Below are 21,047 nucleotides of genomic sequence, written 5' to 3' on the forward strand. Positions count from 1 at the left end.
TGCTATGGGAACCACAGGTAATTCATTGAGCTGCAGCAAAGGAAGTTTGTCAGGGTGAGGTGGGAGAGGAGGGCAGTGGGACTGAGAGGGTGCCGCTTCTAAAAGCCCTCCAAGGCCACCTGAGCTACGAGAAGGCGGCGAGCGGGGACATATTTAAGAGGTAGAATGAATAGGCATTGGTTTGACTAACATTTCCAAAGCAAGTGAGAAATTTCTACATGATCCCAACTTGCTGTTGGCATTACGTAGCGTGGTCCCTGAGCTGACAAGTTATTTGGATCCAGCGATAACAAGTTATGTGGATACACCAGGGAAAGTATCATGACGAGAATGTCTAAACTTCAGATTTGAGGCTGTAACATATGTCTGTTTGGATCTAGTTTTGTTTGGAAAATGCATTTGATTTCGTATTTAGTCATGAGGTTTTGGCTGTCCCTTTTTGGTAGTTAGCTAAATGTATAGGAAGTCTCTTGGTGATCCAGATTAGTTTCATACTTTTAAAAATTCTTTCTTTTTTGGGATTTGACTTTTTATATTATTAAAGTTGCCATTTTTACCTTTTTCTTGAAATTGGGAAAGAAACTGCTCTAGGTTGACTAACATAACTCTAGGACCTGGTATTCCATGGTTTTAACTAGGAAGTTTGTGTTGTGGATAGTTGAAAAGACAGCATTTATTAAGCTTTTACGAGGTACTATGAAACATCATCCATCAGTAAAAACTAAATAGGAACCTGTTCTCTTCCAGAGAATTCTTATTTGAAACAGTATTTTGGACAAAGTTATTTCCTTGATGCTCATTAAGGGGATCAGTTATGTGTAAAGCTTTGAGGTCATACATACAATTCTGATTAAAGACGATATTTAAATTTCTGCACATGGTGAGAATACACACAGATATAAAGATAGATAAATGAATCAAGTACATCTTTCCACTTCTTTCTATAGTACTGCTGAGAGATTCCATTTTATAGGGTGTCAGATACATAGCATCTTTAGCAGTAGATTGTCCATTGTTGTGATCATTTAGTAGATACTGCGTATATGCCTGTATATACCAAAATGTTTATAAACATTTGGTTCATTGTATAGCAACTTGAAATGTAAGTATTCGAAAAAGGGGTAAGCGTCTTTTAAGAGTATTTTCTTTTGTCCCAAACCAATTAATAGTTTTAATCATTGCTAAGCTAGGCTTGGAATTTGCACTGAGAATTAATTCTGCAAATTACCTACAAATTATGTTTGGTTCAGCTGTGCCTCATCTGTAATAAAAATGACACCAAAGCTCTTCTTCTTTAGCATTTAAGGTTTCTTAAGCAAAACAGGATATAATTCCTGTTGTATAACCAAGAAACAAAATAAAACCCTGCTACTCTCTTTTTTCTTGGCAGTTTATTCCTTCATAAACTGTTCAGCCAAACAGAATAGATTGTAAATTGTTTCATTTTGGGGTTTTATTCTGTTTTTGATGAATAATAAAGTATAAATAGCTAATACCTATAGCAGTTATATTTTGAAAATTTGCCTTTAGTTTCTTTCTTCCACTCATCTCTTGAAAAGGCTATAAAAATTTTTATTTTTGGCAGCTTACATCCTGTTTTCAGATTTTCTGGTCAAAATATTTTGAAAGAAGCAAAAATTAACAGTAATCAGTGTCACCTGTTAAATTAGACTACTGTGTGCAAGACTACAACATGAAAATGTCCAGACTGTAGAGATGTTTCATGGTAGTGCTCCTTATTCCTCTTGTACTTTTGCTTTTGATGTGAGTTCTGGTAGGATCCATCCCTTCCTTAAAAGGCTGAAGTCGGGTTTACCCCCCAAACACTATAAAAGTAGAGTGTCTCTCAAGAAATGAAGCCAATCAGATGGGTTTTCAAGGCTTCCCAGCCTTTCCTGTAAGCATAGGACTTCAGAACCACTGAAGAATACTGCCTTCAAAGTTCAAAAGGCAAGCATGTCTTCATCGTCTCTTCCTCTTTTGTTTTGCCTTCACATTATATATTCTCATAGAGAACAGTCAGTTTTGGCACTCCATAAAGAGGCTGATTTGATAATTGTTTTTTTTTTAGCTTTGACCATCTAATTCATTAGTCTTTATAAAAATCATATATTGATATACTTACTTAAAATCCTCTTTATAGAGTGGTCTTTGGAAGTGGTATCAAAAGTGGCCATTACTCCTCTCGTGTTTTAAATTATCCAGCATTTGAACGGTTGCTGTCACCACTAGATGTCCTTTAATGTGGTGTGGGGCAACTGTGGGCAGATGTTTACAAATTCATAAGCAGAATTCTTTTTGTGTATGTTACTACTAGCCTATGTTAAGGAAGCCAGTCAGCACAAAGGGGTGAATAAACTTTCTCTGGCTGAAATACTAAGGAGGGTAAACCTTGTTAAGAATTATGCATGTTGTTGGGCACCTGGGTGGCTCAGTTGGTTAAGCGTCTGCCTTCAGCTCAAGTCATGATCCTAGAGTCCTGGGATCGAGTCCCACATCGGGCTCTCTGCTCAGCAGGGAGTCTGCTTCTCCCTCTCACTCTCTCTCAAATAAATAAATAAAAGCTTAAAAAAAAAAAAAGAATTATGCATATTGTTGCTTCAGATCATGTCCACTTATCCCTTTTCATGCTCTTGTCTTCACAAAGCAGGCTCAGCGAGAGAGAGCAGAGATTTCCCATTGCTGTAGCATGTGTATTTTTTAAGGAAGGGAGTGGAAGCAGGGTGACAGAAGGGATCAGGCAAGAACTATAAGAAAATGCTCAACTTAAGCATGTGCATGTGTGAAACACTTATCAGGATTGTCTTTATTATTTCCAATTGTTTGTTTTAGAGTGGGTAGTGAAATAAGATTTTCATGTCTGCCTTTCAGCAAGGAACTCAGAGGTACTCACATGTGTACCTTATCTCACACTACCCTTCTCATTTAAATGAGGGACTCTCTCTCCCAACCTTCCTACGGGGAGGCTGAGACAGGAGAGGCATCGTGGCTGGACAAGTGAGTCAGCATGGAACCGGAGAGGTCATTTCACAAATTAGATGTGGTATTGATTCTCTAGGGATAAGCCGCATTACTTTGTAGGTTCTAGGCACCTTCTCATATATTGGTGTCAATGGATGCTCCCTAGTTTTTTAAGGATTTTTTAATTTAGCCCCTGTGCACCCTCATCATAGGAGCTGTTCACAATTATTATCAAGAATTGCTGATTATATAGTCACTGCCAGTTTGAGCAAAAACCCAGTGCCTTCATGTCATGTGGCAAAATGAAGGCGAATTTAGAAATTACTCGACAATCCGAAGTGAAGCCCCATTTTGACAGATTGCTCAGATTGCATTCCTGCGCTTGATTTTTTTTCTTGCTTGCCAGTGCAGACCTAAGCATTTGGACATCTCTCATGTAACTGTGGGGTCTGATGTAACTCTAGCACTGAGCAGAGACCACAGGAGGAAGTTGGTGTGGTTTCTCACTTCCATATTCTTTGTCAGGGAATTTCACGATTCCAGTTTGAAAGACATTCTTGTTATAGTTTGGTCATGCTGTAAATCCACCTTGGCTTTGAAGTAGTAGGCTCTGCTCATTACAATATAGTAAATGTAAAATGATTTTACATCAGTGAATCTAGTTTATTTTTTCCAAAATGTTCAGGGAAGACATTTCTGTCTGGTCCAGAATGAGTAGATCTACTCAAGACAGACATATTTATTGTCCCACCAGCTATTATGGAGATGGCTATACACGTTCAGTATGCAGAGTCATTTCTGAGTATTTTGCCAGTACTGTGCCTTTGTTTCCTCAAGTTAAATTAGAAAACAAAAGCATCATGGTCTTATCTGAGCTTTATGGCCAAGTTATGTTAGACCTTAAGCTAGTCATGTGACACTGTCTTCTCAGTGTTTTTGTAACATGATAATAAAGTTACCCACGGATAATCATACAGTAATTGGCCATTCTTAGGTCAGCGGAGGGATCTTTTAACATGAATATTGGGATTTGTCAGTCCACATACCATTGACAGACTCACGTGTGAGGCTGTAAAGTGAAGGTGCTTGAGTAGGGACCACAGGCAGATCTATTTGGATTCCCACAGAAAAAGCAGGAATGAATTGTTGGGACCAGTAAATAAAGGGAAAGCAGTCCCAACTCTCTGTACATGTTGGTTCAGGTAATTAAGTATGTTTGAAGCGTTTAGATACTTACTTGAAGTGGGCAGGTTCTCCAGCTGTGTCAGTCCTTAGAACTTCTCTTTGTAAAGAAGCCCAGGCTGAGAGAAGTGAACCCTCTTTCTTTTAATTAGGTAAGTTCATGGATTTCGAGCCTTTATTCTGTTTTTTAATCCAAAATAAATGATCTTTCTAACAACACAGTGTATATGAAAATGGCTTTAGTCGTTTATCATCTTGTCGAGCCAGTTTGCTAAAGCCATAAAAACTGATCATTTTCTAAAAGAGTTTGATCTTGGATTTACTGGGGCCAGTTTGCTCTTTGGAAAGCTTTCTTTTCATTTCTTACACTTAGGTATTATTTCGCTTCCATACAAAAACCCACAGCTTTCCGAAACCTTGAGCACAGTCGAGTTTTTATGCAGGCCCTCTCCTGTTGTCAGCATGCCAGTCCGTGAGGCCTCGGCAGGGATAGTCATTCACGATGCACCCGCGCCCCCTCCCCCAGCGCGGACAATGTCATGATTACGTTAACGGAATGTAACTGACGTTTTGTGAGTTTTTCTGTCTTCATTAAACTTCTTCACCTTCTCTGAAACCCCTCATGCTGCACACTAGCACGGAGCAGCCGTATCCCTCGACCCAGCATGAGTCAGGGGTGCAGCCGTAATACCAGCTGTGAGAGCAGCCGCGATACGAGCCCCGCTCGGGGCTTTCCTCCACTCGGTGAGTACACGTAGGCACTGGCTCTCGGAGCAGTTCCTTGCCCTGCTCCAAATGCTTGTCCCACACACTGCCAGGTGGAATGACCTGCTCTCCCTCCTCTGCTGTCCTTGTGATCCTTTCTTCTCTCTTTCCTCTTCCTTAGTTACCCTCTGTTGTCCCCTCCCCCCTCTGCATGCTTCAAGTTTGGCCATTTCCAATTTTTATATATTGGAGGAAAAAAACACCACTTCACTCTGTGCCGTCGCCATTTGTGACCACTTGCTGGCCGGCAAGCCCATCTGCGTGGTCACTTCTAACATAAGGGGACGCTCAGTGACAGTGAATTGCTTCTTAAAAGTAGAGCGAATGCCAAGTGTATCTTTTGTCGTTGAATTTCAACAATTGGTTTTAAATTGTACCCTAGGTCAGGCCCTACGTGATTCAGTTCAAAGGTGGAGAAAAATAAAATCGTGATAATGTCTACGACATGAAATGTGCTCAGTTGAGGGGTGATAACATTAAAAAGCTGCATGGATGAAGGTATTAGCCATGCTTTTTTGTTAAGTGAGTCATTTCAATGCTTCCTCCTAAAGCAAGCCCAAAGTAGCTTTTTGATAAGCCGCTGAGGTGCACAGCACAATGCATGACTTTACAATGTTTATTGTTAACTAATCAGGTATTTTCATTCTTCCTGGGCTCCATAGGCTATTTAAAGGCTGTGACCCGATGCCCTCCCAGGGCAGAAATTTATGGTATTTGGTCGCCATAAGGTGGTATTAGTACCATATCTCAGGTCACCAGCCAGGTGCCATTTGGGTTGCTCATCCACCAACCTCAGTCTCTCTTATAGCCAGAGTTTATATTTTCACAGTTTTTAGGATTCAAGAAAAACCGACAGAGAAACCTATTTCCTTTATGGAATATCGTGTTTGCCTTTTCTTTTTAGTTTGAATAGTCTAAAATGGATATATACCTCGTCGTGCAAATTATTAATCCCTAGAGACCTTTAGAAAGACCACACACTTTTCACAAAAAAATATTTTGTATTCTCCAGTAATTGTGTTTCAGTTCTTTGCCATTTTGCTGTAAAACTGTCTGTTTTCCTTTTGATAAGCATAGCAGGTGGAAATCATTTTAGAATGTTAGGCCTAGGTCTGAAGTTGTTATATGGAATTATGGTCTGCAGCAGTCTGTTATTTTGACTCTAATTATGTAACTGGGTCTTTCAAATATAAAAATGTCACTCCAGAAAGTGGATGATGGATCAGAAACACATAGTCTTAATATTTGCCTCTCTCTGCTCCTAGTGTCATACACTTCTTCCTAATATCCTTTTATCCCATCAGTATCAATAATCAAAATCTGGATATACTTCCTTATGACCTGCTGTCCTGTATGCAGTTAAAGCCATGCCAGATGAGTCCCTTGACTTAGTCTACCTGATGACCATGAGATCCCAAGTGGGGCGACTTACCTCGTACACATCAGCTATTCCACGGCAATCTGAAGCATCAGAACAGAATTCTCAACGAATTGGGTGGCAATGATGATTTTTTTTTTTTTCCAAATGAACTGGTGATTTTTCCTTAAGGCTGTATATCTCTGCATCCTTGCTGACCTTCTAAACAACCTGTTATATAAGTGAACGATTCAATCTATTTATTGGTTATTTGGTCTCTTAGGCAAGTCCGTGTTTTTATTTCATATATGTACGGGTATTTTTGTTATTGTCCATGGAAGCAGCTTCTGGAATCCAGCATGTGGTCAGCGGACCGGGCAAGGTGTGCTGAACTCTTGAGCTCCTAATTGAACCCCGAGTACTTGAGTGATCTAGTCTGGTTTTCACTTTCTTTGGCGAAATGGATCTGCATACATGTCTTTCTTGGTGACAACCCAGAATGTTGAAATGCACAATCGCTCCTACCAGGGCAGAAGATGTGGATACAGATATTTCCCCTTCCTAACAAACTAGCATCAGCACACGTCTTTTGTTGTGGTCAGGGCCATAGTTAACATCTTCTCAGCTGAATTTTTATGCCATGCCCCCTTTGCCTCCTTGGGTTAAATCTGTCCATAAGACTTTTATCCAATGAGAACAAGAGCAGTGCTTGTGCATACCAGCACCATTCTGAGCAGGTGCAGCCCCTCATGGCTCCTGTTTGCCCTCTGGGACAGGTGTTACTGTCATCCTTTTTTTTATGGATGACGGAACAGAGACGTAGGGAGAGTAAGCCACTTTCTCAAGGTCACACAGCTAGATGGTGGAGCGAGGTTTTGAATCCAGCCTGACTTCAAAGCTTGGCTGCTTCCCTGCCTCATTTGAAAGTTTTGATAATTTAGTGTCTTTCATTTGTTCCTCTGAAATGTATTAAATGCTTTCTCTCCAGGCTTAAGCACAGAGAAAGTGTCTAGCTATGTTTCTCAATTATGATTTCCAGGTTTGGAGTTAGGACCCAGGAATTCATAGATGCGTCCCTAAAGGTGGTTCCCAGGGTAACTTGCTGTGCCCTTCAGACAATGTGAAGTTTTCTCCTTCTTCTCATTCACTTTAATAATTGTTTCCCACCCCTTCTATAAATTAGTGAGATTTTGTATTAGTGGCCCTTCAGATCAATTTATATAGCCAACCTTCAGTTTGAAATAAGGGGGGGGGGTGTGTGGAAATAATTATGTTTTGGTGATTATATATTGGTTTTATGTTCGCGTTTTTATTACAAAGTTATTTTGGACCATTTCCATGGTATGCATATGTATATGCTGGTTACAGTGACAACTTCTAAGTGAAAGTAAGGGCTCTGCTGTAAATCAGGCTTTGACATAACTGGGTCCACCTTGGATTCCACTGATGGATGTTCACTTGAGAACATGACAAAGGACTCATTACATGACAGATTTACTGTAGAATAGTCTGTTGAAACAGAACCAGGGAACGACTTTATAAGAAACCATCAGGTATTGCTTAAAAGCTATTTTCAGTTTAAACTAGGATATGGTGCTGATACGTTGTACAGTAAATGGTATGCTTCAGTCTTAAAATGTGTTTTGCCAACTTCCTTCTGTAAGGAAAGCAATTATTTTATATCTGTTTTAGAGATTGCCAATTTATTTGTGTGCATCTTGAGGAGTTAGAAATTTTCCTTTTGCAAGCTGGTAAAAATTTGTCTTTGTCGACCAGGTAACCTTTGCTATTTAATACCACTTATACTCCAGATATGTGCATTTTCATAAAGTGACGTGAGCTTGAAAAAATAAAATTATAGGGGCGCCTGGCTGGCTCAGTCGGTAGAGCATGTGACTCTTGATCTTGGGGTCGTGAGTTTGAGCCCCCTTGGGTGTAGAGATTACCTTAAAAACAATCTTAAAAAAAGTTATATTGAAGAGTTTGAGGTTCTGGTATTTTCTGACGAAATCAAAGTGTTCACGTGTACAGGATACTGCACTCTAGTAGCGTGGGTGAAAAGTAGCACTGCTTGCTATTACTTTGTTAAACCTTGTGAATTTTCCCTGGTACGACCACCATGTTCTTTTCAGAGTAATGAATATAAGCACACAGTCTTTTGGGTTTTTTTCCGGAGGTAAGGAAAAGCCATATGTTGCATGGCACTCTGCTCAATAAGTTCATATTTTGAACCAAAGCCTATTTTACGGTTCTTTCTGAAAGTAATTCTCTGTGCGGACGGAGTTTAGCACGGAGTTCCTCAGATTGCTGAATTAATATGCATATTATGAATACTTGCTAATACAGTAATATCTGACGTAGACCTGTAAACTGGCGTTGACTGGTAACCGTCACGGCCACCGCCAGCACCAGCAGCACTACTCCTGTTGCTCCCACCATTTACTCAGTGCCCGGCACTGCTTTAAGTGCTCTGTGTCTGAGCTCTTGCAACTCTCTCCACTCCCAAGAGGTACGTACCACTTTTAGCACCATTTCCAGCCGAGGAAACTGAGACACAGATGTAGCGCTTGGCCTCAGGTCCTCCAGCTGGTTGTGATCACACCAGGATTTGCCCTCAGCTGCATTACAGAGTGGTTGCTCGTAACCAGAGTACTGCAAATGCCTCGCCAGGGAAGCTCCTTAAGCCTGTTACAATTCAGTCTCCAGCAGTTCAACAATAAGTTCATTGATAATTAGGGTATCCGTGCAACAGTAGAGCAAAAATTTGGGGGAACACGGAATTTCATTTGTTGAGCCCCTTTCTCGTGATTTCATCCTATTTCCAGATAACATGACGAAGTTCTATGCTTTTGTTTTTGGTGCATGGTTGCATATGCATCACGTACCGATGAGGCATCTCGTGAGCTGAGTAAATAATCCATTCTCCTGCTGTTCCACTCGGTATATAGACGGCGCTCTGTGACTCCTGATGTCCTTCATGTTGCATATCTCCATTAACGGCTCATTGAGGCTTCGTGGCGTGAATATAAACCTGGAGTCTGAGCTCAGCTGGTGCCTAGGAACACCGCAAAGAGTGCCTTTGTTGTGCCTGTGTGTGTGTGCTAGCCCTGTGAGAGCCAGCAGGCTGCCGTAGAGTTTGGGGATTGGCACTTGCTCTCCATTCATCTCCAGCATCATTTCCTTTCACGAGAAAACATGGCCTTGTTGGGAGCAGTCTGTGTGTTCCCTTTGGACTGTGGCATTTCCTGTCTGGGGTACTTCTGTGTTAATCCTGTGGGTGTTGCCGTTCCTTTTACCTGCAGCCTCTCGACGTCATTCCAGGTCCACTAGTGCCCTCTCCACTGCTGAAACTGTTGGGCAGTCAGGTGAACAAGTGCTCACTGCATGCCTTGGCTTCTTCATATGTTCCAGTTTCGCACCCATTTTCGCATTTGTTTTCATCAGTGTCGGCTAGCACTTGGCATGTCCGCCCTTCATATTTGTTTTCCCCAACGTGCTTTGATTTTTTTAAGTTGTTGAATGTTTATGGTTCTGTTAATAGGCCGTAGATGCTTTATAGCCTGTTTGACAACATCATTTCTCCAGTGTTCATGTTTATGTGAAAACAAAACAAACAAAAACACGGGGAGGGGCCTCTACCCCTCTTTTGACTCCCTCCCGAAATAGGAGAACAGTCACCGGAAATAGGTATCCCGAAAAGTCCCTGTGGGGAAAGAGGGGATGGAGGTCCCCCGACAGTCTTTCATTTCACAAAGGCTTTGCTCCCAAAAAGTGTTGATTACTGATGTTAATTATTAGTGTCAAGTTCTGATTACTTGGAGGAACTGTTTAGTTACTAAATGTTCCAAGTCCTAGCATGCATGATTTCATATGTATAAATATTTGTCCTAAAACTTTTACGGAAAAACAAGGTCACGATTCAGGTAATCAGGTCAGGCGGCAGGTAGCCTTTGCAGCCTGTGGTCCCCAAATGTTCCGTCCCAGCCTGCTTTAACGATACCAGAAGTGCCCCGGTCAGCCATCGGGGCAAAAAGTAAGCATACCGAGATGCATCAGTTTGCTGGATTTAACTGACATCATTTTTATATGATAACTACAGTTTTCTTACCTGAGTAAGGCATTATGTATTAAATCACAGCCTGTTGATGGGGACAGCTGTCACCAATTCATGGAGTTATTTTCTCTGTTCTTCCTCTAAGCGAAGCGAGCTATGCTTTTTATTATGCACACTCTGAAGAGTACAGTCCCCTGAAAATCAGGGGCCAGACTGAGGGCACAGTCACACGTATCCATCTCTTGGGAAATGGAGCTTCATCATAACATCAGAGCAGTGAGTGTAGAACAGACTTTGCTCTGGTGAAAACAAAAGGCTTGTAACTTTGCTCAGATCCAGACAAACATTTCCCCTTCAGATTTGAAATTCAAATGATCTGATATATATCCAGTGATCTGCAGTCACTGTGTATGGCAGAGCTGTACGCATCTGGGAAGCACAGAATAATTGCATTGTTCTTACAGTTTTAATTTTCTGTCAAAAAATTTTCTGTCAAAAAAAAATCAGTATTATCCCTGGAGCAAGAATTGCTGGCATGAGATATACTTTTTTTTTTAATTTTTTTAGATTCCGTTTTATTTAAGTTTATGCTGGGTAATTTTTAAATGGCTTACAACTGAATTATTTTCATTTTGTTACTCATAAATCCCTTACTATCTACCCTTTTTTAATGGAAAAAAGACTTGAGCAAAGATGTATAAAACCATATGCACAGCAAAACTCAAATTTACACTTGTTTCATATGTCAACTGATTATATATATATGTATATATGGGGAGAGATCTAGATATAATTGCTTTGTGGTCTCTTAGTTTATATGGCACATTTAATCATCTTTTAAACAGAATGGCTAAGACAACATACAGTGTGACCAACAAGTGCATTAAAAAAGGGGATAGTATAACATACAATTTTTGTTTCTTTATAAAAATTCATGACTGTATAACGTTTTGGTTAGCAGTGTTTAAATATTTTCCCCTTTCGGTGGCGCTGGAAGGTGTAATTTTTGAAATTGACATTTTAAAAAAGCTAAGTAACACCTCACTTTTAGAGTTCTTGTTTTCTAAAGAACTCTTGTTACATATCTAGAGTTTTAAATATATCACTTTATAAGAAAGATCAATTCACGTAAAACAGATTTAGCTTTCCTTTTATTCTAAATGCTTCATTATGGCTAATAGAGAGGGGTTTTGTTTTTTTTTTTTTCATCCAAATAGTGTCTTTCTTGTTCACAAAAAGAAAGCATTTTTTATCTTAACATTTTTCTTCAAAGGTTTTTTTAAATACATTAGGATTTTAAATAAGAAATGCTTGCCAGTAAATAGTATGATACACTTAGGGAGTATAATTTATATGAACTTTTTACTGTTACAGCTTTAACTTCAGCTCTTCTTAAGGAAGGCTGCTCTCCTGACGTAATGGGGCTTTTAAGAAGCTAGTCTTCATTGTCCTTGATCCTTAACAGGCTTAAAATTACTGAACTGCTGAAATTTATTTTAAATTCTTTGGATCATACCCATTGTGTTACATGTTTAGACTATCATTTGAAAATCCTTTGAGAGACTCAGGAAAAATGTATACTACTGTTATCTGAATGATTAATGTTTTGCAGTGAAGATGCTAGCATTTTGTGATGATCATTGAAGAATTTTAATAAACTGATTTTTAAATAACCTTTGGTGACACAGGCATCATGAACAAATGCCAAAAATTAATTGAGCTCAGTTAATGACAGTTAAACAGTCGTGACACTAATGAAAATTTGCAGAGATCAATTGAATGCATTTGTTTCAAATTTTAACTTTTTATTACACATTGCATTAGAACTCTGTTGTCAAACCGTGAAGCTTTCTAATCAGTTTGACCAAACATCAGGGCCAACTTTGCTCCAGAGGGAACACTAAATAGATTAAAAAACTCCGCCCACAGCCCAGCTCACTTCTATAATAAGTTCCCCTCTCTCTCTCCCATGTCTCAACACTTTACAAAAATAAAACATTAAAGAGCCATTTCAGTTGTTAGGATGCTTTGTGGCACGACAGTATTAAATATGGAACAACCTCACCTCTGCCGCCGGTAAACAAGTCTAGTTAGAACTGTAAGTGAGGGGTAGTTCCGATTGGCTAGAGACTTTCCAGTGCCTCTGTCCAGTAGGTGGGAAGAGGCAGGAGCCCTTGCAAAGAATTGAGAAAATTTGAATTAAAGTGACATATCTTTCGGTTTTGTTTTTCTTAAATAGACCGGTTTGGGCTTGGCCAGGCAGGAAGAATACCTGGCTCTGTGAATGCCATGCGAGTTTTGAGCACAAGTACAGACCTGGAAGCTGCTGTTGCCGATGCTTTGGTAAGAGTCGCAGTGTGTGCAGTCTCTTTGACTTACTCAGCCACGGTTTTCTCTGTCCTACCAGAAAATCGCCTCCAAATCAGGGTACTAAATCACCCTGGGCACTCTGTAAAATTGTGTAAATACTGGGTAAACTGATATTATTATCACTTTCTCTTTAAACTTCTATCCCTGTACATAAGTGAAAATTGGCCCTATACAAAAAATACTCGCGTCAGGTGTTCGTTCTGTGCTCCTCAGTATCAAGGAAGTTTTGATGGCATTGGGCTTCTCTGATGGCATTGGGCTTCTCTGATGGCATTGGGCTTCTTTTTTTTTTTTTTTCCCTTTTTCTCCATTTTTTTTTTTTTTTTCCCCCAGCGTTTCCTTTTTTCATTCTCCTGCTTCTATTGCTTTACAGGTTCTAATGGCATAGCCTAAACATATCATTATAATAGTAGGTAACAGAGTTTGTTGTTTGAAATCTCGCACTGATTCCATGACCACACTAGTAGTTCCATGCGATTTTACCTTTGTTTGTTTGTCTTTAAAAATGAGTCCTTATTTAAGGAAACTCCTAAATTTTAATGCCAGTGAAGTCTGAGGATATAAAGCACTGGTGGAATATGTTTTTGCCTCATTATAATGGAATATCTTAAAAATATGTATATAAAGTGATTAGAGGTCCTTCAATTTGTGGTCAGATTGCTTTTTAAAGATGTATTTCAGCTGGTAGTGACACTGCCTCTAGCATATTCTGGTTGATGTGCTCAGCATTTAAAATAGATCCCCTTTAGAACTGTCTGATCTTTTGCCTTGCTTGTGCTGTTTTAAGATATATTGTCTCTGTGAGGAAAAACGTATTATAACATCCTGCTTTCAGACCCAGAAGTTTTAAACCCAGCCCTGTTTTTCATCTGATCAAAATGTCACAGTCTGTGGCTAACAGGGATTCTCACTTTCATCCCATCCTGTGTCGCCCTCATTTATTCTTGCTCAGTCAGATTTCTTTGACAAGCGACTGTGAGCAAGCAGTTTGCCACTCTCCTGATGCTTTTCCTGTAAGCAAGGGCTGCCTGGCCAGCTCTATTCATCAGCCTTCTGTGTAGAAGGGCTTTTTTTCCTGGCAGGTACTGGAGTTCAGGATAATTGCTCTAACCATGGCTTTGACTTCAGAGTCATGAGCTGGAACGGAACTCTGTGAAGCTATTTTTCCTTCCAAGCTGCAGCACTGAGAATCTGTCTCTTATTTATTCAGAGACCCCATTAGGAGGTCAGAGGGGTGGGAAATGATGGATGTGCAAAACCCTTAGTTAAATGGGACTTCCAGTTAAGATGGGGGAGTTCCCTCATTCTTTAAAGAACCGCCCAAGGGACTGTGCACAAAGTTCTAGGAGGCAGAGTCGGACTTGAGAACTTGAGCTTGGGCTTTCCTTGACTCGGGCTTTTCTCTGAGCTCTAGCTCTCGGTCCACTCAGGCTGCCCTTATTACTCTTTGTCCAAACTGCTTGGCCTCCCCGAGTGACCTGCTGCAGAAGAGAGAGCGCAAGAATGGTACATAGTGTTTGCCTCCCAGGGTAGAAGCCCCAGGGGCAGACAGAATCTAGCGTAGGAACAGACAGGAGAATTAACGGTGACTTTCGGGATGTACCTCGGTGACGTGGGAAGAGTTTTAGCATAGCAAGAAGTGTAGCGAGTACTGGAAGGCGTTTCTAGGAGGTGTAGGAAGGGCTAGGTAATGCCATTGTGAAAGCGTTCTTTGTTATTATTCACTTGATATGAATCGCTTGCTAACCTATATTTTTGGTTTGCTAAGATATGTTTTGCTGTACACTTTTGTTGCAAGAACAATCCCCACATATGCTTCTGACATAATTCTCTATGCTTTTTTCCCATCCTTCAATATTTTCCTGCCTACAGCTGTTAGGAGACTCCAGGAGCAAGGTACCAGTGCTTTTAACTTTTGTTTTACAACTTCATTTTTTTCTGTTGCGAGTATATTTCCTTTAGGGGCTAGTGAAAGCAACAAAGCATGTAGTGTAATTAGAAATTCTGGTCTCAATTATGATTTTGTCGAGTCTAGTGAAGCTGTTGTTAGCGATGGAATCAGTCTCCTCTCTCATCTGTTTTAGTTAGTGGTTTTTTTTTTTTTTGAATCTCAGGCTCTGCTCCTTCTATCAGTGTTTTATTTTATTAACCCAGTCTGTGTCTACTCTCAATGTCATTACTATTTCTTGAATGGATATATTCAACATTTTTCTTATTTTATAAATCTAGTTTGTTTGTATATATGTGTATATATATATTATATAAGATGATCCTATAATTTATCATTCTAACAAGGATACTTCTGAAAGTGAAAGGGGGTGCTACTTACTCATAACTCTGCTGGGACAAGAGGCATAAGGCAGAACTGTCCCGAGCAAGTTATGGTGGATGGACAAGCCATACATTATTAGAAAATTACGTTTGTGAAAGAAAAAAAAAGAAAGACAAAAGAAAATTGCATTTGTATGGTTTCAGCCAATTAACTTTTTTTTTCTTTTAGGGAAAATTGTATTTTATCAGTTTAATAGCTGTTGCTATATTATTTATGGGTTTAACTTACAGTTTTGTATTCAGGGTAAGAGCAACGAGTGAAGGGTCTGCAGGAAGCCTATTTGTGTTCAGATAATTTAAGCATCCTTTTACTTGGGCTACTCTGTCCCTGACATTTCAGTTTCAGGCTTTCTTGAGGAAGCATGGATATGCCAACAAATTTTCCCACAGACCCTGCCCATGATAGATTGCTTCTGTTTGCGAAGGGCCCAGTGGGGGCGCATACCTGCAGGGTGGCAGGGGCTGAGCCAGGTTAGTTCACACATGCTCCTAGCAGGCGTGTGGGAGGTAGCATTCTTGTCATTTCAAAGATGAGGAAAGCGAAGCAGGAAGGTGAGGAGCTGTCTGAAGTTCCTCAGCCAGTCAGTGGCGGCAAGACTACCACCTGAGTCTGCCCCACTGCGAAGTCCACACACCGTCCTAGAGACCACACACTTCCGTCTCTGCTAATGGACCGCTCTGCCTGTTACTTACTATCCCGACTGGATGTCTGCTTTTCTGTTTTTATTTCCCTGATCTGTGAGCACAAGAAAGTGTGGTGCGTGCGTGCGTGTATGTGTGCGTTCGTATCTTTTTACCTTTAACTCTGTTGTTGATTTTGTGTGGTGTGACTCATGGTCATTTCACCTTCCCATGTCTTCCTCCATCACCCCCACCTTCGTTGGATCTGACAGAAGAAGCCTGTGAGGAGGAGGTACGAGCCGTATGGGATGTATTCGGATGATGACGCCAACAGTGATGCCTCGAGTGTTTGCTCTGAGCGCTCGTACGGCTCCAGGAATGGTGGCATTCCCCATTATCTGCGGCAGACTGAGGACGTAGCAGAAGTTCTCAACCACTGTGCCAGTTCCAACTGGTCAGAAAGGAAAGAAGGGCTTCTAGGCCTGCAGAACTTACTGAAGAGCCAAAGAACACTGAGGTGAGGACAAGGAGGCCAAGGTTGTAAGCCAAGTTTTAAGTCCCATATTACACTCAGCAGTGGTTTAAGGGGGTTCCCTGTCATTCAGGGAGTCCTCACAGAGTTCCTGGCGCAGGGGCAGGCACTGCGGGTGCTAAGATGACTAAGACATGGTCTTTGCCTTCCAAGGACTTTGAAATATCTGACAAATACTCTATTAGGTTTATAAAACATTTGGTTCCGTTACAGTTCATATTTATCTGCTAGGTGTTATTTGAGAAGTCTTGATACAGTTTGCAAGTTAGGTAAAAAATAACTCTGCTGGTTGGAATGGTTCATTATACTTTGGAGTAGTGGGTAAAATCATAGCAGTCTCAGCCTAAAATTTTGTAATATATGCATACATATAGCTTATAAATGTGCATAGTAACGACATACTAAAATGGAGTATTTTAAAGTAGTACCAGCATTATTACTAGAGTTGATTATTTTGCTTTTTTCCTTGTTTCTATATCTCACAAATTTTCTAAAATGAGCATGTATCGCACATACCATAAAAGTATATGTTTATACCATATTTCATCAAATCTGAGGCACCTTTGACACACTGCTATTTTACATCCCTCTAAGAAGAAATGCTGCTTATTAAACCATGGCAGTACTAATATGTCTTTGATTATAAGATGAATCTCTAAATTACAGAGATGTTAAAATGTGAAAAATTGGGCAAGTTAGAATCCCTGAAATACAGGTATGATGTTCTTTGGAGGTTTTTTCTAAGATAACTTGTGAGAGTGGGTAAGTTTATGATCACGGATAGGCTCTGCACAGCTAAGTGAACCTTGACTAGTGGATCCCTGTGCTGTAAGTGTGCCCATCCGGTCTGTCCGACTCCACCCTGCCATGTTCGTATCTGTTACGTGCCATTCCCCACCCCGAGAGGTCTTGAGAAGTTTTGTCATATGCTTTCTGAAATGCACATAGCCTCTAATGCTCTAGTGAGCTGTCGAAAACAAAATGAGGATTAAAAAAAAAAAATGAGGATGGTTTGTTGAGATGATTATTCCTCAAGAATCTGCTTAATTCTGGAGATCCTGGTTTCTTGATTTTTAGTGTTCACCAAGTATCCATTGAAGAATCTCTAGAAATCTGTTGATTGGCATTGGTCTAACTAGATCGCGTTGTTAATAATGTTAAAGGATCATCGAACCAACTGTCTTCATCTGTATGAAGGGGGGATTACTCAAGGGTAATTTAGGGAAGAGATGATGATGCTTATTCAAGCCTTGAATGAAAAATGGGACTCAGTAGTATAGGTAAGGGTCAGAAAAGGCAAAAGGGCACTAACGGGAAATGAATGTTTGCTTGGTCTCAGCAGTTGTAGGAATGGCAGCGTTTCCTCCTTTAAAGCTCCCTGTGGCCATTTATTTGATACAGATCTAAAGACATCCGAGTACTTGGTAGCAAAACTGAGATTAAAATCCAGGTCCGTCTCACCCCAAAGCACATGCTTTTCCTACACTTTATCCCATTGCCTTTCATCTGTGGCAGGTGGAAGACCTCAAATGAAATGAGCGGGGATTTAGCTCAGGGCTTTGCCACTCCCATGTGTGCGAACTTTGGTAATCACTCTCTGAGATTCAGTTGCCTCATTTTAAGTTGAGAGTCAAACTGTCATGGTTTTATATTTCTGCTTAATTTCATCATGAATTTTTAAATAAAATGATTCGTTTATGAAAAAAGCTTTAAAAAAGCTGTCACTAATCTCAGTGTTGACTCATTAAATTCTAAATTCATTTATTTCCATTTTATTCCCTCTAGTCGAGTAGAATTGAAAAGATTGTGTGAGATCTTCACCCGAATGTTTGCTGACCCTCACAGCAAGGTAAGTCTGGGACTCGTGCCTGCCGACGCCCCCCCGCATGCCCACGTGAGCTGTATAATATACTACTTAAGAGTGAGAGAGAATTCCCCATAGCGCAGTTTAGACCTTACAGATATAACACCAGCTTCAGCAGTAGTTTATGTTATATCTTTTAAAAAAGACTTCTTGGGATCTTCACATGTCCATAAAACTTGGAGCTAAATAAACTAAATAAAATTTGTTTTAAGAGTTAACGGAAAGAATAAGATGTAGTCATATTCGGGTGCTTTGGGGTACTTCCTATTAGCCGAACAGTGGGCTAGGTGCTAGAATTAAACATCATATTCTAATGCAATGCCTTTTTTTTCTTAACTTAACAGAAATGAAGAAGATAATCAAGTCTATAATTATTTTTTTTTGTACCCCATGTAGAATTTGTCTATATAGGACAAGATAAAAAAAAAATAGAAGCATTTATGTAATGGATTTATTGAAAAACCAGGTCAAGCTATTTCTCCAAATAGAATTTTCCTGTCCCCAAGAACTTGCTCAATGGTGGCCACCTAGCTGGCATCCACACTCCCGGGGTCCAAGGAGTCCATTTCTATTAAGTTAAGAAAAAAAAAAGGAGAGCACTGAGCCCTGAGGGGGGATCCCTGCTGGGAGGAAAACACCCCTGACTATGACCCAGGAGTGGTGCTGAGAGAGGGACCCTTTACAGAAGCTTGCTTGGAGTCTAGATTTGAAACAAATACCATTAGTTTGGGAGGAATCCTAGTTGGATGCTTTTAGAGAAAGAAAATGGGATTGAGTTTATTGGGCAAATTTAAAGGATGGATAAAGGACAGGACCAGAAGTGCAAAATTTGGTAGAACCTTAAGTCAGCATAACCAAATCTCATATGCTTGACAGTGCAGGATTTCATGATCTCAGACCACAGTTTTCCTAGTAAAAATGGTCTCTTGTAAGTCTTATGGGGAGAAGGAGACCTGTCATGGCGAGAAAGTCCAGCCAGTTACTGTGACCTCCTTTCCTTTCCTGCCCTGTCTTTCTCATCGGAGTCATCAGACATGCTCTATCCAGTCATTCAGCACTCAGTACTCGCTCTGGGCTAGGGACACAGAAAACAACACGGGACCCCTGTTCTTTGAGATGCTCATGGGAGCCTAGGAGAATGAATGTGGGGGTTCTCTTTTTTCTGCAGGGGGTAGGGGGTGGGAGACAGAGTTCTCCTCGGTACTGGTCTTGAAGCATGTCTTAAAATTCCTGTGATGAACCTCACAGCAAGGTTAACATTAACAACATAAGTAGAATCCAAGAAAGGTTGAATTCTAGGGCCACAGAGATATCCAAAGATACAATTATCACGATTTTTCTCTAAGATAGTGTTTAAAAGCAGGAAGACTGGGGCACCTGGGTGGCTCAGTCAGTTGAGCGTCAGACTCTTGATCTTGGCTCAGGTCTTGATCACAGGGTCATGGGTTTGGGCCCTGTGTTGGGTTCCATGCTGGGCGTGAAGCCTACTTCCAAAAAAAAAAAAAAAAAAAAAGGAAGATTTTAAGCATAAGATTCGTAAGAGTTAGAGCATAAGGGATGTTAGGTAGTATGGAGCATTGATGAAATTTCTGTTACCTGTCACCTCTAGATTGCTGATTCAGAACCAGAATGTGAGGATAAAGAAGGAAATTTGTTTCCATCAGAAGGCTCTTGTACAGTGAGTTTGGAGGTCTCAGTTTAGTTAATATTTGCTAGCTGCCTTTGAGCTAAGCCAGGAATTCCATAGCTGGGGGCTCAGTGAGTTTTTTTCTGAGCTGTCTCACGGGAGACCCCTGGTGGTTAATAGTTGCTGTGCTAGAACTGAGTAGGTATATAATGGCTGGGTTGTCCCAGTAGAGCATGACTCATTTATTAGCCAAGTAGGGGACACAGTACTACTTATCTCTCTGAAATCGGTTCAAGGATAGTCCACTGTGGACTCTTATCTCACCTTATACAGCATTAATGATCGCACAGCAGCATGAAAATTATGTGGACTGTATCTTTTATTCTAAGCCATAATTTTTTATAAAGACTATAGTGACTTTTATAATATCTTTTTATATTGTATTACTTTACAATATCTGAATTGGCCTACATCGAAATCTACAATGCACAAGGTTTTTTTCCTCCCTCATCTTGTAACATTACTTGTTGAATGCTAGATAATGGACAGTAATAGTATGGAATTATGATGGTTAAGAGACTTTTTTTTTTTTTTAAGAGGAAGGAAGGATGGGAAGGAAGAGAGGCCTCCAGGATTAAACTAATACCTTTCAGCAAAGTTAATTTCTCTCGGTACTGAATTTTGAAGGCATATTGAGGGAGGGGAGAGTATCAGTATCAGTTTGTAATCTTTTCAGGTCTTTTAAGAAACTGCATGAAAATGGTTATTAATTCACTATGGACTAACATGGAATTTGTTTTGTTGCATGGCCTGGTTTGCGGTGGAATTCACAACAGAGAGTAAGTTCCGATCCTTTTTCCTTTATTTTTTTTAATACATTTATCTCCTCTAATATGACCAGTCCATTTTTAATAGAGACTTTGGAGGAAATTATGAATTACATATGTGAAATATTTGGTTTTCATTTGTGCCTAGGTTTTCAGTATGTTTTTGGAGACTCTTGTGGATTTTATAATAATTCATAAGGATGACTTGCAAGACTGGCTTTTTGTTCTTCTCACACAATTACTTAAGAAAATGGGAGCAGATTTACTTGGATCTGTGCAAGCAAAAGTTCAGAAGGCTCTAGATGTCACCAGGTAAGATTTTAGAGGCCAGACCATTTTTTCCCCAGCTTTTGATATACAACTGACATATAATGTCGTGTAAGTTTGAAGTATATAACGTGATGATTTGACACATGTGTATATTGCTAAATGATTACCACAACGTTAGTTAACACATCCTTCACTCACATAATTGCCATTCTTTTGTTGTGGTGGTGGTAAGAACATTTCAGATCTATTCTCCTAGCAACTTTCAAGTGTATAATACGGTATTGTT

General features: G+C 40.1%; 1 protein-coding gene across 1 annotated transcript in view; it reads left to right on the top strand.

Moving 5' to 3' along the window:
* The window catches only part of CLASP1 (cytoplasmic linker associated protein 1), a 262,760-nt gene that overhangs the window by 181,509 nt on the left and 60,204 nt on the right, over positions 1–21,047 (top strand). Inside the window, exons 24-29 of the mRNA XM_078070663.1 lie at positions 12,559–12,662; positions 14,562–14,585; positions 15,914–16,158; positions 17,959–18,022; positions 20,501–20,503; positions 20,640–20,803. Of these exons, the coding sequence (XP_077926789.1) occupies positions 12,559–12,662; positions 14,562–14,585; positions 15,914–16,158; positions 17,959–18,022; positions 20,501–20,503; positions 20,640–20,803 (604 nt within the window). The remainder of the gene's footprint in view (positions 1–12,558; positions 12,663–14,561; positions 14,586–15,913; positions 16,159–17,958; positions 18,023–20,500; positions 20,504–20,639; positions 20,804–21,047) is intronic.

Source organism: Halichoerus grypus, chromosome 4, assembly GCF_964656455.1.
Source record: "Halichoerus grypus chromosome 4, mHalGry1.hap1.1, whole genome shotgun sequence".
Classification (NCBI taxonomy): domain Eukaryota; kingdom Metazoa; phylum Chordata; class Mammalia; order Carnivora; family Phocidae; genus Halichoerus; species Halichoerus grypus.